This window comes from Folsomia candida, unplaced genomic scaffold (genome assembly GCF_002217175.1).
Source record: "Folsomia candida strain VU population unplaced genomic scaffold, ASM221717v1 Fcan01_Sc068, whole genome shotgun sequence".
Taxonomy (NCBI): domain Eukaryota; kingdom Metazoa; phylum Arthropoda; class Collembola; order Entomobryomorpha; family Isotomidae; genus Folsomia; species Folsomia candida.
The window spans coordinates 276466-292759 of record NW_019091260.1 but is presented as its reverse complement, the minus strand read 5'-3'; the positions used below and the strand labels follow the sequence as shown (position 1 = coordinate 292759).

At 37.7% G+C, this 16294-nt stretch overlaps 3 protein-coding genes across 4 annotated transcripts; 2 read left to right on the top strand and 1 right to left on the bottom strand.

Annotated features, from left to right (window-relative positions):
- Positions 1-88: 88 nt before the first annotated feature.
- On the bottom strand, positions 89-1968 carry LOC110862786. Of its 2 annotated transcripts, none has more exons than XM_035845849.1 (5): positions 1585-1968; positions 1275-1463; positions 803-931; positions 410-730; positions 89-331 (listed from the first exon to the last, which is right to left on the bottom strand). In XM_035845849.1, exons 1-5 carry the CDS (start codon positions 1661-1663, stop codon positions 156-158), a joined length of 894 nt encoding a protein of 297 aa, XP_035701742.1. In that variant the 5' UTR covers positions 1664-1968; the 3' UTR covers positions 89-155. The 2 variants fall into 2 exon arrangements, with proteins under 2 accessions (XP_035701742.1, XP_021967686.1); XM_022111994.2 differs by having other exon boundaries at positions 89-352; positions 1585-1966.
- Positions 1969-2371: 403 nt separating this feature from the next.
- Positions 2372-3904, top strand: LOC110862792 (zinc finger protein 75D). The gene is made up of 5 exons (XM_022111998.2): positions 2372-2610; positions 2672-2789; positions 3235-3325; positions 3384-3419; positions 3482-3904. Exons 2-5 carry the CDS (start codon positions 2687-2689, stop codon positions 3567-3569), a joined length of 318 nt encoding a protein of 105 aa, XP_021967690.1. The 5' UTR covers positions 2372-2610; positions 2672-2686; the 3' UTR covers positions 3570-3904.
- An 876-nt stretch (positions 3905-4780) lies between these two features.
- LOC110862784 lies at positions 4781-6681 on the top strand. The gene is made up of 4 exons (XM_022111992.2): positions 4781-4909; positions 4982-5012; positions 5068-5211; positions 6353-6681. The coding sequence occupies exons 1-4, from the start codon at positions 4907-4909 to the stop codon at positions 6496-6498; spliced, it is 324 nt and encodes a 107-aa protein (XP_021967684.1). The 5' UTR covers positions 4781-4906; the 3' UTR covers positions 6499-6681.
- Positions 6682-16294: the final 9613 nt, after the last annotated feature.

Genomic DNA, 16294 nt, shown 5'->3' with positions numbered 1-16294 from the left:
TATAACATCGCGATCCCTTATGCTTGTTCAGTTCCTCCGCCAAGGAAAACCGTAGATGGCAATCGTCACACTGGATCGGCTTTGAATCAAGTTTGTGAAAGTTTACGAGGTGAATTTGTAAGCTGCATTTGGCAGCGAATCGTTTTGCACAGAAGTTACAGCCAAATGGTTTTTTCTGGTTGGTGTGTTAAAACGTGTCGCTTCAGGTGTCCTTTCTTTCGGAATATTTTTTCACAAATGAGGCACCCAAATTCGGAACTTCCTTTTGGAGTTTTGGCATCCAACCGAACAGCAGGGGGCAAGAGGTCAGGGACAGATTTCAAGTTGTCAACTATTATTTCGTGTTTGATTTCTGTTCACAATTTGAAGTTTATAATTCCGATTCATTTTCTTAAGTTGAACCACTCACCAATATTCTCGTCCTCCTCCAGTTCGGCCAACTCATGTTCGTCGGCTTGGAAGAGTGTGGAGTCGGGAAAGTTTTCTTTTTTTATGACACAAATTCCGTCAAATAGTGGGGACTCGTCTGCCTCTCTGAATCGTGAAGAAGATTCTGCAATGTGGGGCGATGATGTTGCAATATCTGTTGACTGAGTATGGCCGACGTGGCCTTCTAGTATTGGGTGGTTTGACAACTCTGTGTCACCCTCTTCCTCCTTACAAGTCCAATTTGTGGGGTTAACACCGTCGCCGGAACTGTTGTAAGGAAGAGAGGATGGAATCGGTCCACCTGTGCAAAATATGCAAGGGGATGAATTCGTATTAATTAAATTTACAAGGATAAACCTTTAATCGGAGCTACCGTAAATAATCTTAGGGATATTTGTAGTCGCTGTTTGCGCATTCTGTATTCCTGCGACATGGTCACCGAATTTGTCGTCATGTCGCGAATTGATATCACTGAGTTTCTGGAAATCTTTGTAATCAGCACCTGCAGAATTAAGTAGACGAAATTAGCAAACCTTCAGAACCAAAGTAGAACATTGTAGAAACTCCTTCCCCTGGGGAGTGTTTAAATGTCGACTAGAATATAATATCATTATCAACTTCTAAGCTGGATAAACTACATATGTCTGCTTAGCAGCAGTAAAATTGATAAGCCTGCAGCTACATAAGCCCCACATCGTTGATTTCTTAGGGGATGTCGTCCATATCCATAAGTTCAGATAGGCTTAACTTTTTAATTTGCAACTATTTAAATATAACTGATATATTTCAAATTTAGTAACTTTGCATACTTACATACGCATATATATTAAGTTTGACACCCATACCTTTGCCACGATTCGTGGGGATTATCCTTCCGCAAAGGTGAGAGGGAGACACATCTTGGGTGACTTCCGGGCAAGAGTGTATCTCTAAATCTGACCCCCCGGATGGGAACACCTCCCCGCAAGTGGGACAAGAGGGGACTGAAATTTCTGTAAATTCATTTCTTCTGATAGCGAGTTCGTTTCCAGGGACTGAAAAACAATTCATGAAAACATCACTATTTATTTACTTACGAATACATATCCAATACCATAATTGAAAAGATAATTGTAAACAGGATGATGGAATTTATTTCGATCGATAAGTACTTACCTTCAATCTTTATTTCTCCTGGTAAAAGTATCTCCGGTTGTGAGGTAGGAGGGGATAATTTACACCGCTTTTTCAACATAATTGGGAATTGGTTGTCAAATGTAGGGTTTCATTACAATTTGCAAAACTTGGATATCCTTTCACTATTATCCTAGGGAACAAATCAGTTAAGAATCCTAACTTAGGATGAAACATCATGTAAAAATTTTACAGTAAAATTCTAAACAAGGCACCACATAAATTTAGTAAATAAATATTTATGTAGTATATTGTAATCAACCACTTGCCCAATTAGAAAGTGGGCAAAATCCTCGCTACAATTATAGCTTGGCAATTTTTATATAATAAATTTTGTGTTTTTTTTTGCTCTGAAAATACCATTGGTATTATTCCAATAAATTTATTGGTATTTCAGTTGGTATATGGAAACATCTGTGTAGCAATTTCCCGGGTCAATTTTCACCATCACACGTGTGCACCACCATCACTTTGTCTCGAGGTGTTAGCTTTGCATGAAAAATGCAGACTCGACATGTATGAAAAATTGCATGGGAAAAATAATAAATTTTGCGAAAATTGAGATTTCTATTATCAACAGTACTACCAATACTTATCCGAAGACCTTTAAGCCTAACTTCTTATATAAGAAGTGATCCACCGGTTAAACTCTTCTGCGCCACTCTGTTCCACTTTGTACGTCATGTTTCAAGATGACCTAACTGAGGATTTCTGCTGGAGTGATGGAATACTTCAGTTTCAGTGTGTTTATTGTTTTAATTATTTTGTATACGGAAAAGTTACCCTTGTACGCATTGCGAAATTCAGTTTCCTAGTCCCTCAGAATTGGATGTCCATGTCGAGACGAGTCATCCTGAAAAGGTTTTGAAGTGTAAACTATGTGAACGGACGTTTACGAGAAATTATAATCTTACCCGGCACGAGAAAATACATAGAGAAGAAAAATTGGATTGTGTCGTGTGTAATAGAAAAATTGCGTCGAAAGATTATCTCAAGCTCCATTTGCAGGTAATCAACTAATCAAATAATAAAATGTTTATATGAATTTATAACTTGTGCTTTATTACAGGAGCACGAGCTGAAAATGAAAGACAAATCTTTATCCTGCCCATTTTGTGAGAAAGGATTTGCTATTGCGGAGAACTTGGAGGCCCACATTGAGTTTCATGAGCAATTAGATGAAAGACGTAAGAATACAGGTTACAGAAGTTATAGGGGGTCTCAACTTTATTTGTTTTTTTTATGTGTATGTAAGCGAATATGTATGTAGGCAAACAATTTGAAATTACGTTTTTTTTTTCTCGGTAAATACTTCATTGAATAGATAGTTTTTTAGGCTGGGCATTTTACACCATTTTAAACTTGTTAGATTGTGGAAAATTTTAATTTACAGAAATCTACAGAAATTTAAACTCCTGACAAATTAAGATAAGGCAATTTAAGGCATTTTTACCGGACGATTTAAGATAATTTCAGGGCTCATTAAATTTTATTCTTTCAAAAAATAAATCAATTGCGAAAAAATTTGAAATCAAATATGTGCATATCTATTTATCGCCAGCTCAACGTTGAGAATCCTTATATTTCTTGTCAACTAGGTAATAAATGTGTAACATATTTCTGTTTTTTCAGCGTTTGCCTGTGACCTGTGCGAAGTCAGGTTTAGATATCAGGAACGACTTGATAAGCACAATGACAGTCATGGAAGTGCCGAGGGAAAGATGTAAGAAAAATCATTTGGAGGAAATAGTGTAAAATAAATAATTCCATGATATTTCTAGTTACCCATGTTCATACTGTGAGAAAAAATTTCACAGGTGAGTGAAATATGTCATAATTTGTATACAAATTATTCCAATATTTCTTCGGTTTGTTGCAGAAAATTTAATTTCATTCGACACGAGAGGTCGCACACGCATGGGCGAAGGAAACCAAAAGACCATCCTAAAAAGAAAACTTCCTCCTGAAAAGCACAATGAAGGCACATGGAGCAGTATTGTACATATAAGTAAATATATACACGCACGCAACCTCTCACCGGCCCCAAGACAAATTTACGGTGGGTTTATTTACTTCCTGTGAAACGAAAGATGAGACATGGGTGTAAATGCCATGGCCATTCGCCTTCGCCTCACTTCACAATGTTTCATCTTACAGGAAATAAAGAAACCCACCGTAAATTTTCCTTGAGGTCGGTGAGAGGTTGCTTGCGCGGAGTAATACTTAATTAAGTACACGAGTGTTTGTATGCGATAAGAAATTAAAGAGTAGGAGCAATAAAGAATATAATTATTAAAACTTATTAACTAATTTTGCCAGTAATTAAATATGAAGACATATTTAACTTTAGTACTTTGCTGCACTGCGAGGGGGCAGTCCGTATTTTGACTCTTCGTGCATGCAGTAGATAATTGGGGGCTAGAACATGACCAATTTATTTGAATTTATCAGTTATCACACTACCTACCAAACAGAGGCACCGGGACCGTGAAGTAAAGAAACTTATCATAAGAGAGCTAATTTCCAGTAAAACTCTACAACATTCCGTGGCTTATGCAAACAATAGTAAAAAAGTGCCCTCTTGCAAAAAAAATAAAATATCTTCTAAACTGCAGACACCTTTGTAAATACATTTTCCCTTCAAATTTTCCCAAAAGTTGGGAACATTTGAAATTTTGGAAAATTAAGTTTACAGATATAAAGCTGTTAATGTTCTTATTTACATACCAAGCACTGCTTGAACTTACCTCAATACGAAACTTTTCCTATAGGAAATGGAGAGTATAAATACTCTCCAGAACAAGGGAACATTTCATTCTCACTTTTTCTCACTCCATCACCTCCTCGTTTCTCCATCAACGGGGAAGTCAATTTTGTTCAACATTTTTTCATAACCTTGCTCTTGTTGTGAATAATAATGCGACGTAATATGGATGGGTGCATAAACATAAATATAATCTCATACATCGTGCCGAGCACAATTATGGCGTTGTAACTTGTGCCAAAATTATTACGTGCTTCCCCCCATGCACAAGAAACTTCTAATACCTTCTCTACACAAAAATGCATATCTGTCTTTCTGTCTGTATATATATTGTTATTTTTTTTACACAAACAGGGTATGCCTTATGATCTCGAGCTATTTTAAACCCTTTACTCCGCACGAAAAAAACCTTGTAAATATGTACCACTTCGGATAAATATGTGTGACAAGAAAGTTCTACTTTTCAGTAAGGTATTCTCCTTGGTGAAGAGAGTTTGAAAAGATTTTCGTCAATTTGCGAGCAAAACTTATTTAGATAAAATGGTGAGTAAATACGTTCACAATTATATATATACATAAATCCGTTTCTGATTCATAATTTTTGTACAAATTAAGGAAGAAAAAATTCGTGCGGAATCGCATAAAGGTGAGAAACCGATGGGCGACAAGGTATAATTATTTTATGAGATATTTATTTTTAGTGATCGAGAAAGCCTTCAACCGAACGGAGCGGAGGGGCAGCATAGCTCCAGATGAGGTGAAAAAATTAATCACGGAAATGCAGCCCGGATGGGAAATTAATGCTTCGGAGTTGGAGCAAGAAATTGCTAATGCGGAAAGATCAGGTGATTATCTACACTTTAAATAATCTGGGGATGAGTATTTATTACCAAACGGTTACATAATTGATAAGACGCCAAGTTAAAAAAAAATTGGATTAACTTTTTCATTAATATTATTATATGGATGACAGCTTTATTGGAGTGAGTAAAGGTATTATCTGATAAATGTAGTAAAATTCGGTAACTAAGTTATTACCGTATTGAAGTCGTTATATTTAGATACGATGGGCAATAGCCAATTACAGTCTAAAATAATTGTACTAAATTTACTCAAGATTTACTAAAATTGTGATGGAAATAAGAATTGGGCAAATTTTGCCAAATGTTGTGTAATTAATATACAACGTTGGTTATAGTTTACTCAGGAGGAGAGGTTGTGTACTATCAACTCCCGGATGTCGATGCCCTTTGGATATGTTGTAGTGTCCCATGAATGAACAAGAACCCTGAAGAGGTTTGATTCCATGGCCCGCCACACCCACCCAATGGTGCCCAAAAATCGCTTTCACTCCAACTTTCACTCATTCAAAACCATGCCAAAAATCCCATTTTACTCCGATTTTCAAATTTCTTCCACCATTATACTCCCAGATAGTTGCTTTCTTATTTCCAACTTCAAACTCCACTTTTTTGATGATTATTTCGCAGGCATAATTGGTTTTCTTGATTACTACCACAATGCTTATTCAGAATTTTAAATTTTAATAATACTAAGAATTTCAAAAAGTGGAGTTTGAAGTTGGAAATAAGAAAGCAACTATCTGGGAGTATAATGGTGAAATAAATTTGAAAATCGGAGCAAAATTGGATTTTTGGCATGGTTTTGAATTAGTGAAAGCTGGAGTGAAAGCGATTTTTGGGCACCTTTGAGTGGGTGTGGCGGGCGCAAATGTGGCCATGGCATCAAACCTCTTCAGGGTCCTTGTTCATTCATGGGACACTACAACATATCCAAAGGGCATCGAGATCCGGGAGTTGATAGTACACAACCTCCCCTCCTCAGTCTTGAGTAAATTTTGTACACATTTTTTATAGTGTACTAAATTTTTTGGGGTGAATGCTCAAAATATTATTAAATCGGTATATTCGTCGCACAATATTTCCAGTATTTAATCAACAGTTCGGAATCTTACAAATTTTTCAGGAACTGGAAAAGTGGATTGGGGTGGATTCAACAAGGTCGCTATGCACTTTTTCATGAAACAATCCAAACAATTGCAGGATCAGTTCATCCACAAACACGAAGTTGGATCAAGCGACTTTGAGGCTCCGCCAAATAAGCTGGAGTAAACAAATAATTTAAGCTTTAACAAAACCTATTACATGAAAAAGTTGTCTTTATTACTGCTACCAGGCAAATATGTAACTCAGCTCAACTTATTTAAATATGTAGAATTATAGCCTAAATTGTTAGACTTTTGTGAAGATTGAGAAAATAAATAAATTGAATTTTGGTAAGAGCACAGAAAATTATTGGAACCAGAGTTGCTGGTAGTTTTGAATTGCGAAATAAACCGGAAGAAGATTAGAGCCACTCAAAATCTCTTAAAGTGTCTCAAATCATTGTGTATATTCTCTTTTCTAAAAAGTCCCATTTAATTGAGATCTCTGTGATGTTGGGGGCATTGTCCGATTGAGAAAAGAATTAAGCTGATTTTGTTCTGAGATATAGATTATCGGTAATGAATCAATACATGCATATATTGAAGAGTTGCCATATCCGCTCAAGATAAAGACATGTCCTTTTACATATTTAGCAATGAACAATCTCACAAAGTTATCATGATTCTCGCAATATTTACAATGCGATGGTGTGAAGTGTAACCCTCCGAATTGGCTGAAATTTTGAAATTACGTGGCCCATGTCAATACAACCAACTGTTCTTGAGGCAGTTTGTGCGATGGTCGGAATTTGTCAAAATATTTGAGGTCAAAGTTGAAAAAATGGGCGAATTTTACCAAGCGCAGGAGGCAAACCGGCCTCCCATTCCTTTCAAAGGGAAAAATTGCCCATTTTTCAATATACGGCCTCAAGGGTGAAAGTTTGCTCATCTTTTCAAAATATTTATTTTCATTTTTCAAGCGCGTACCGCACGATCAGCGCCTGGCTTCTTATGGCTCTATTTTTACTTGACGTGCGGTTGGCAAGTATTTCTCCTCACGCCTTAAAGACATAAGTCCAATGTCAAGTTTAAGGGCCCGGGACATAGTTTTACTCAACCCGTTCATTAGCAGGGAAATTTTTCTTAGGGTTCGGCATGAATTTGGACAAATTCAGGTTTTCTGCACCTTCATGATTTGTATGACCTTTTTGACCGTTCCTTTCCACTTTTGTTTAACTCATCAACACTACTGGTGTCAGTGGATCGTTTTATAGTTCGGTCGATGATCTTGCGATCAGTTCCGATTTTTATTGAGTAATTGAAAAACGAAGAATTTTATTGTTTACCAAAATGTTGACATCGTAACATGTCTTCTTCACCAGTCTATCAATTTGGTACCTTGGGTCAGAAAAATTTTTGAAACATGGTTTCTGACGGACAATTGCATGGAGATTTCAATAAAAAATACTACAACTTTCTAAAAAAATGTCTAGCCTGCTTAATTCACCCGGGAAATCTTGTAACACTTCTTTTGCGGGTACTAGGTAGATTTCCATTGTACACAATTTGAGCGACATCGACATTTCTTTAAATTATACCGGATGTAGGTATGAATATTTACAATGATTTTATTACTAAATACAACCCCTTAGCTCAGAACGACCAAAATTTAATATAATTATAGCAGACCAGGTAGAACTTATAAAACCACAGAAATATGTATATGAATAATAAGTAGATATCAATGCACGTGTACAAGGGTTTAAAATATTTAAGCCTGTTGTTCTTGAGCATAAAATGTTTCGAAATAAATTAGGAATATCTATCGTAACTACATGCATACACCATTATAGGAGGAGAACGCATCGTCCATGCAACGTCAGATTTTGATGTGCTTTATGATATTTTCCAGTATGCAACTTGTGAGCTGATAAATAGTAACGGTTTTATCCCGTCACCCACCCACGCAGACGGGCCGAAATACAAAAAAACCTCGTCTAAAACCAGAAATATAATTTTGCTCGAAGTTATTCAGCTAAGAATCAGACCTTTTCTCAAGCTACACAGGAATTTTCCATCGAGTTATACATAAAAATCACGCCAAAAATTAGGATTTATGTGGTCCTCGTTTTTCCCTTGAATTGGAAATATATATTTCAAATCAAGTCTTTTTGTAAGTATGTCGACCTTTGAGGGATTGAGTTTTCCAATCTGCCATGTTTTGGGAACATCAATATATTTAATACGTCAGCAAAACTGTGAGTGGGTGGTTGTGCGTCGCCTTCGTTCCTCGGGTTAAGCTTAATATGGATAAGTAGGATAAGGATGGGGTGGGTGGGTGGTCAACAAATTTGTTTTCTTTGTTGACGTAATGCTGACGTTTCCTTTTCGCCCCGTGGAGGCAAAACTGTGAGGAGATATACTCAAAATAGAGCTTTGATGGCAATATGTTCATTTAAAAGGAGCCATTAGAGAAACATTTTTGAATTGATTTTTGTCGTTAACTCGTTTTACAATCCCGGCGTAGCATGAGAACGTTTCCATTATAAGTAATCTGTTCCGTGATCCTCAACGTGGAAGACTAGAAAGTCAATTTTAGCAATATTGAGCAAGTTAAAAAAGTGAGGTTTACTGATGCCATAAAGCATATGGCATATTTCTTTGAAATCGAAATCAAAGTTGATTTTTTGGTAAGGCTTGTGTTTTTCTGTTTTATGTTAATGTCGGGGGTTTTATGGACCATATGTCGTTGATACCCCACGTTTTTGTCCCTTATCTATTTATGTTAAACATATCAGACTCATTTCGGTGCCAATCGCATCAGAAATGGTGTTGGAAAGTTTATCCGTTCTCTTCATTATTATTGAATTTGACTGGCTATCGAAGTACATTAACTGGGCAGTCCCGTGTGTATGTTACATGCCTTCTACGCTTTTGTTTTAAATGAAGAAAACAAATTTGAAGCGCTTACATATTACTGGACTTAAGCTAAAAAAATATTATCCACTGGACCTGGGAAGTTTGCTCCAATATGATGACAAAATTTTAATAGTAGCCATTAAACACTTGCAAGGACAGATAAATTCAGAATCTATTAGTCACCTCCACTAGAGTTCAGTTTCGCTAGCGTTGCTTATGTAAGGGCAATATTTATTATTTATTAAAACCGATTCGATACTCGTGCCTGTGAACTTGTATCGTAATGGGGCTCTGATGATTTAACGTTTCCCTTTTAGTGATGTAAGTATTTGTTTAATTCATTTCTCCTGGAAACACTTCAAAATGCCAACAATATCAACTATTAACCTCCTCAACGAGTATGCTGCTGTATTTCAGAAGTGGGGTCCTCCCCCAGTTCGGTGGGACAGGTCGAGGAAGAAGTTTGTATACCGACTTAATCACAAAGAATTACTCTTTTGGTATTTCAACGTAGCAGTGGAACTGTTCGGAACTTTATGTTGTGGTTTAATATGTCTCAGGGAAATATTCGTGAAAGTGACCAATGTGCCAACGTATGTTTTAATCTACGTGATATTCCTTGGGTTAATGGGTTCGTTTGTGTGTGTATTTTCGTTGCTGCTGCTCTGTGGAAAGGAGGGAACTACAGCGTGGGATAATATTTGCCTCATCGAAAATATAATAAACACAGGCAATTGCATCAATGTTAAGACATGCATTGATAGAACAACTAGGGAGATCGAAAGTAACGAATTTTTCGGAGGCGACGACACCGACTACATGTTTTTCTGGGGGGATCGGTGGAGCTGGATAGATTTGTAATTGAGTATCAGCCATGAAATTAGGGGTTCCAGTCCCGGGATTTTTCGGGATATTATTCCCGGGATTTGAAGAACTGAAATCCCCGGGATTTCGGGATTTTTCAATTTGTCATTCAGAATTGAAAATTACTTATAATTTACAATTTTAATACCAGTTTTACATAATTTTCGGTTATATGATTAGTAAGAAAAAGCTTCGATGAGCATAACCAGTCAAAATTGATCCGGAACTCGAAAATTTAAATTTTAAACAATATTAGTGGCCACATTTATTTAACTCGTACGTTTATCCAAATTACATAATTTGCAAGTAACATTTGTAATACAAGATGGAACTTAGAATTTTATAATCTCGATGTCAGATTATAAGTTGAAGGAACAAATAACCCTTATTTTCGGTATAATTATACATAGAATCTAAAATCAGTTATGATCAAAAATGCTAACATGCTAGAAGTGATTTCGAATTTTAGTGCATGAATTTAAGGCTGCATGAAAGGCATTTTGAACGTGCTAGCTCATATACTTATTTAAACTTGAAATTTTTGAATTACCAAGTTCCATGTTCAATTGAAGTTTTTCAACATTAATTTTAATGCAGTTTAGGCCAATTAATATTGATATTTGATAAACGTAAATTTATGCATTTCGAATTAACATGCTGGCAAATCCTTGATTAATTATTTAAGTTTTCTGGGATGAAATTATCAAACTCTTTCTTCACACCTCTCCAAACTAGTGGACGAAAATTGGGCTTCCGCATTACATCGAATTTTTTAATTTGCCATAGCAGGCAAAACAATATAATCACTAATTTGTATTTCTATAGTACATATGTATGTATTTTCAAAATACTATTTTATGTAGGCCGGAATATAGCATACTTTATACAAGTACTTCTGCGGCACAGATTCCAAAAACACAGAAGTAGGTGTTATAAATATGCTTTTTAGAGTCATGTACCTGATGTACTTTTTGTATACCCAAATTTGACTTGACCCAAGTTATAAGGTAATATTTAAATTTCGGGAAAAATTCCCGGGATTTTTCACGGCCAAAACCGGGATTCCCGATTCCCGGGATTTTAAAAATCGTCCGGGATTGGGATCCCTACATGAAATGCTACAGACATGCGGTTGACTGGATCTCTGACAGCTGCGAGAAACCAAATAAGCAAAAGCAACATTGAAGAATGTTGGCCAAAAAATTTCCAACCTAAATTAAAAGTACCAATTAATGAGTAACTGTAGAATATCCAGAATTATGTACTGTTCAAATCACATTTTCTTTTCTTTTGCTTTGAGTCGAAGGCATCTTTGAAGAAACACCAACTGTTGGAACTACTGACCCATTTGGCGGTTTTGCTGTTAAAACTTTGCCCCATCTTTTGCGTCGTTATTTGTTTTCTCGCAACTTGTTTCCAATTGGATTATTATTTCTTCTTGTTCCAGGCATTCCTACCGAGTCGAACGTTTCTAAATCATTCCTCCACGATTGCTGGCGTGCGGTTCATTTTATTTACAATTTGCCACTATGAATTCTTCTGGACAGTATCATTTGCCTACAGCGTGGTGACCGGCATAGTCGATGTTACACTTACCGTCTTATGGGTACTAACCCGGAAAAATGTCGTCTTCGAGTTTACGTTGCGTATTTACGCAATGATTCATCTTGTCCTTCGATCAGCTCAAGGCCTTTGTGACTTCGCCATTACTTCGTTTTTAGCAGGGTTAATGGGTGCCACTATTATGGCCTCGTACTTGTCAATTTCTGCGTATTCCTTAGTACCATTAGCAATGTATTTAATATATCCTAGCATTGTGATTAGCGCTATCTGTTCTCTTCACCTGCTACTAGTCCCTTTCACCAGCATGTGTGAGGAGTCAACTGCGACAATTGTGAAATTAAAAATCCTACCGGCGACCGTTCCAGAGTCTGGGTTTTGCAAATTGATCAAGCGTAGGAAGCTGATGGTAAGAGAAATCGCTGCAACACGCCCGTTCGCACTTTACGCGGGTATGTTTGATTACAGATTCCACAAATTAGAGAAACCTACTAAAATTGCAATTATTGAGAAAATTTGTGGCTTCACTATTTCCGCACTTTTGGCTAAGCGGAACTAAAATATTTTTTGAAATTTTTTGAAGTACGTATACATTTTAGTTAATATAACATTAAGACTAGTTTTAAATTGTGCAAAATACAGTTACATATTTGAATCCATTTGATTTTAGTCATCTGTAAATAAATATAAGACAAATCAGTGTACCCACCTCGTAGTCGTAGATGGTAGTTACGAATAGTATAAAAATAGAAAACACATGTGTAATATTTGATATGTATGTACCTTTGTATGCACACATGTAACATGGTTTAAATACAAACACAATTACTGTGACCTAAGAGTTATTCAACACATATGCGCATACACATAAGCTTACGTATTTATTATCCACATTAATTATATACCTGCATACATAGATTGTACGTACACACACATGGACATACATTTGAAATCTGGACTCACCTCTTTATGGGTATGGATCAGAGGTCAACGCCGACGAATTTGTCTGCGGTGGCGGCCCCAATTTTGGAAGATTTTTCGGCGGCGTGGCGGCGCGGCGCCACAATGTTATAGGAATAGGAAATAAGATTTATCGGCGGCGGCGGCGCATAAAATATACCGACGTCTGGCGGCGCGGCGGCGTGTAATCGGCGGCGTTGACCTCTGGTATGGATTGTCGCCGTTTAATTGTCGAAGCGTATACTTTATTTCCACTCAGAGCACTATCATACATAATGAGCACTATCTCATTATTAAGTAGCTTCAGCTACTTTATGTGAAGACTTTGTCTGTCTGTCTGTCTGTCTGTCTGTCCGTCTGTCTGTCTGTCCGTCTGTCTGTCTGTCCGTCTGTCTGTCAGCAGGATAACGGGAGAACGGATAAAGATAATCGAAATAGGTTTTCGCCATCATACATAATACCCCAGGGGGAGGATCCTATCAACTTTTGGGTGCAACCGGACCACACCCCCGGTCGCCAGGGGGTGTGGTCGGGGCAAAATGAGATTTTTAGTGCAATTGAATCTATGGATGAAATGGAGTGAAATTTTGAGTTCCCCCGTTGTGCCACACCCCCCGGGCGCCAGGGGGTGTGGTCGGGGCAAAATGAGATTTTTGAAAAAATTGAATGCATAGATGAAATACAGTAGAATAAAGTGCTCCCGAGTTGTGCCACACCCCCTCGTCACTAGAGGGTGTGGTCGGGGCAAAATGAGATTTTTGAAAAAATTGAATGTATAGATGAAATACAGTAAAATCAAGTGTTCCCGCGATGTCGTGGGAGTGCTTGGAGTGAAGTAGTCTGAAGCTACTTCCGTATGCGCGTTTGCGACGGTTTATATATATCTATATCTTAATAATGGGGAAAATGCAATTATTTTGCAAAGTTCACATATTGGAAAACTTCCAACTTCCAGTTTGAACGGAAGGACATAGAGACTTGAAATTTTGAACGTAAACTCCTAACGTCAAGGGACAGGACGAGTTCGAAGATGGACACTGTGACATCGTCACATGTGACCAAGACGTCGTCATAGTGACGAAAAGTGACGAAAAAGTGTCACATTTCAGTTTTGGCATGTGACACATCATTTTTAACTATTTTTAACGTAGAATTCAATTGTGACCTACATTTTGACCTCAGAGGTCATCTAAAGGTCATAGGGGATATATATGTCAATTTAACAGGGAATTTGACGCTGATTCCAATGGTGACCTTCATTTCGACCTCAGAGCTCATCTAAAGGTCATAGGGGATATATATGTCAATTTAACAGGGAATTTGACGCTGATTCCAATGGTGACCTTCATTTCGACCTCAGAGCTCATCTAAAGGTCATAGGGGATATATATGTCAATTTAACAGGGAATTTGACGCTGATTCCAATGGTGACCTTCATTTCGACCTCAGAGCTCATCTAAAGGTCATAGGGGATATATATGTCAATTTAACAGGGAATTTGACGCTGATTCCAATGGTGACCTTCATTTCGACCTCAGAGCTCATCTAAAGGTCATAGGGAATATATATGTCAATTTAAGAGGGAATTTGACGCTGATTCCAATGGTGACCTTCATTTTGAACTCAGAGCTCATCTAAAGGTCATGGGGCATATATATGTCAATTTAACAGGAAATTCATTTTAACGTATGAAACAGTTCTTTCACCCCTTGGTTACATTCGTTGTAACGGTTTATTTACATTATGCACATAATATTTAATTTTACATAATTATGCACTACACAGATGCTACGAACAATTGTATTATGCCCTCTATCTTTTGTTTTACAATATTGTTCATTCGCGTCGTTCCTAGAAGAGTACAAATCAATTCTCTCTGAACCAATCTCTTCATAAAGGTTGAAACAATTTCCAGCGCATTGGTGACGAATTTCAAATTTTCAATCGCGAACCCTACCAACGCAAATGCCACCATGACCGCAGAAAGGGAAAAGGCAGGCGAAATTAGGTTAAGTGGTACATCATTTGATTCGTGAAAGGTGACTGGCTCTCTCACATTTCCGAACGATTCCTGCACAGCAGCAAAATATTTACCGAGTGCTAACAACCTCTCTTTGAAGGACAAGATGGCGGATATAGAATTCATATTGCTCCACATCTCTGTCAGTCCGGACTCTTGCAGGCTTCTGAGTCCCTTGGCCAGGTAAGGAGTGAACAAGTTTTTATTTCCAATTTTGAAAAATATAGCGTGAAACGGCGAATCGCCATTGTTCCGGACAACGTGTTGATTTCCCAAAAATTTGACATAACCCTGATAAGTTTTGAACAGATCTCTAAAAACAAATATTACGACCATAGGGTAACCACGGGTTGAATTTTGTTTCATAATTTTTAATATTTTAAACACTGAGTTATCCCTGGCTGACAGGAGCTTAGATTGAAATTTGGTTAAGAATTTTTTAAAGTTATGATTCTCAGCTGAGCTTGAAATCAATTGTGGCAGAACGATATCGTTCAGGTAAGTTTGGGTGAAGCCGCGATTTGTTACGTACCTATCCATGGCTAATATGGGAACGTCGAGGCGAATCAGGTCTTCAACTCCACGCGGGGTAGGAGGCGGGAAGATGACGGTAAGGTATGAGTATATCGTACCTTGATAATAATTAACCATGAGGACGAGATTCCCGAATAGCCATAAGGTTGTTAAGACTAGCGCCACTTTTCTGTTGCGATACGATCTTCGAGGAGACTCGCCAATATAGCCAAGAAATATAAACGTTACCGTGATCACCTTCTCAACCATCAAAACTGCGCGGGAAATCCAGGCCGATCGCATACTCCCATTATCAACGCATGCGCCAGGAATTTCTCCCCTAAACCCTAGAAAAGTCAATAATCCTGCAACTGCGGTAATGATGGTGAATAGACAGATCCATGTTGCTAGGTCGAATGGCGAGATGAAAGTGGCCACACCGCTTACTGGAGAAGGATGGTTGGTAATAGTTATGAAATTAATGGTTCGTAGGTTAATATCGTAGAACCTGTACTCACTGTGGTTATCGTAATTGGCCACTATTACTAAAGCAAATAGAAAGGATTTGTCGCCACCTAGCCCCACGCCTGGCTTGTATTGTAAGAGAGTCAGATTATACCGTTCCGTAATTGTCGCTACGGGACAAAAGTCCATATCTGGAATATTGACGAAAGTATCTTGCAAGGGTGAACAGCTTCCTTGTACTGGGATACCAAGAAATGTCAGATATTTGTGAAGGTCCTTATTCTGAGTGTCCCAAGCTTCTAGGATGCCTAGTAACGTGAATGTCTTCATTATTGAGAAGGACATTAATTCGCATGTCAGACATGGAACAAACAGTGGCGAGGTGACACTGTTTTTGAACAAGACTAGTTTCAAAGTACCTACAAATTTAGGGTGCCGTTGGAGACATTGCAAATCATTATTACTATGGAAGTGACCGAAAACAAAATCCTGTCGAAATGTGGTGCCCGCGTGCATTATTAGGTTGTCGAAATTCTTCTCCCATCTAGCGGACCCGACCAGGTTGACGAATATGACTTTAGGCCTTGGAGATTTCTCAGTGTTATGATAGCCATGCTCCTTTAGTTGGTTCAGGAATTCGTTTGTAGGCTTTGAAAGTATTGATTGATTAAGGACCAAGTGG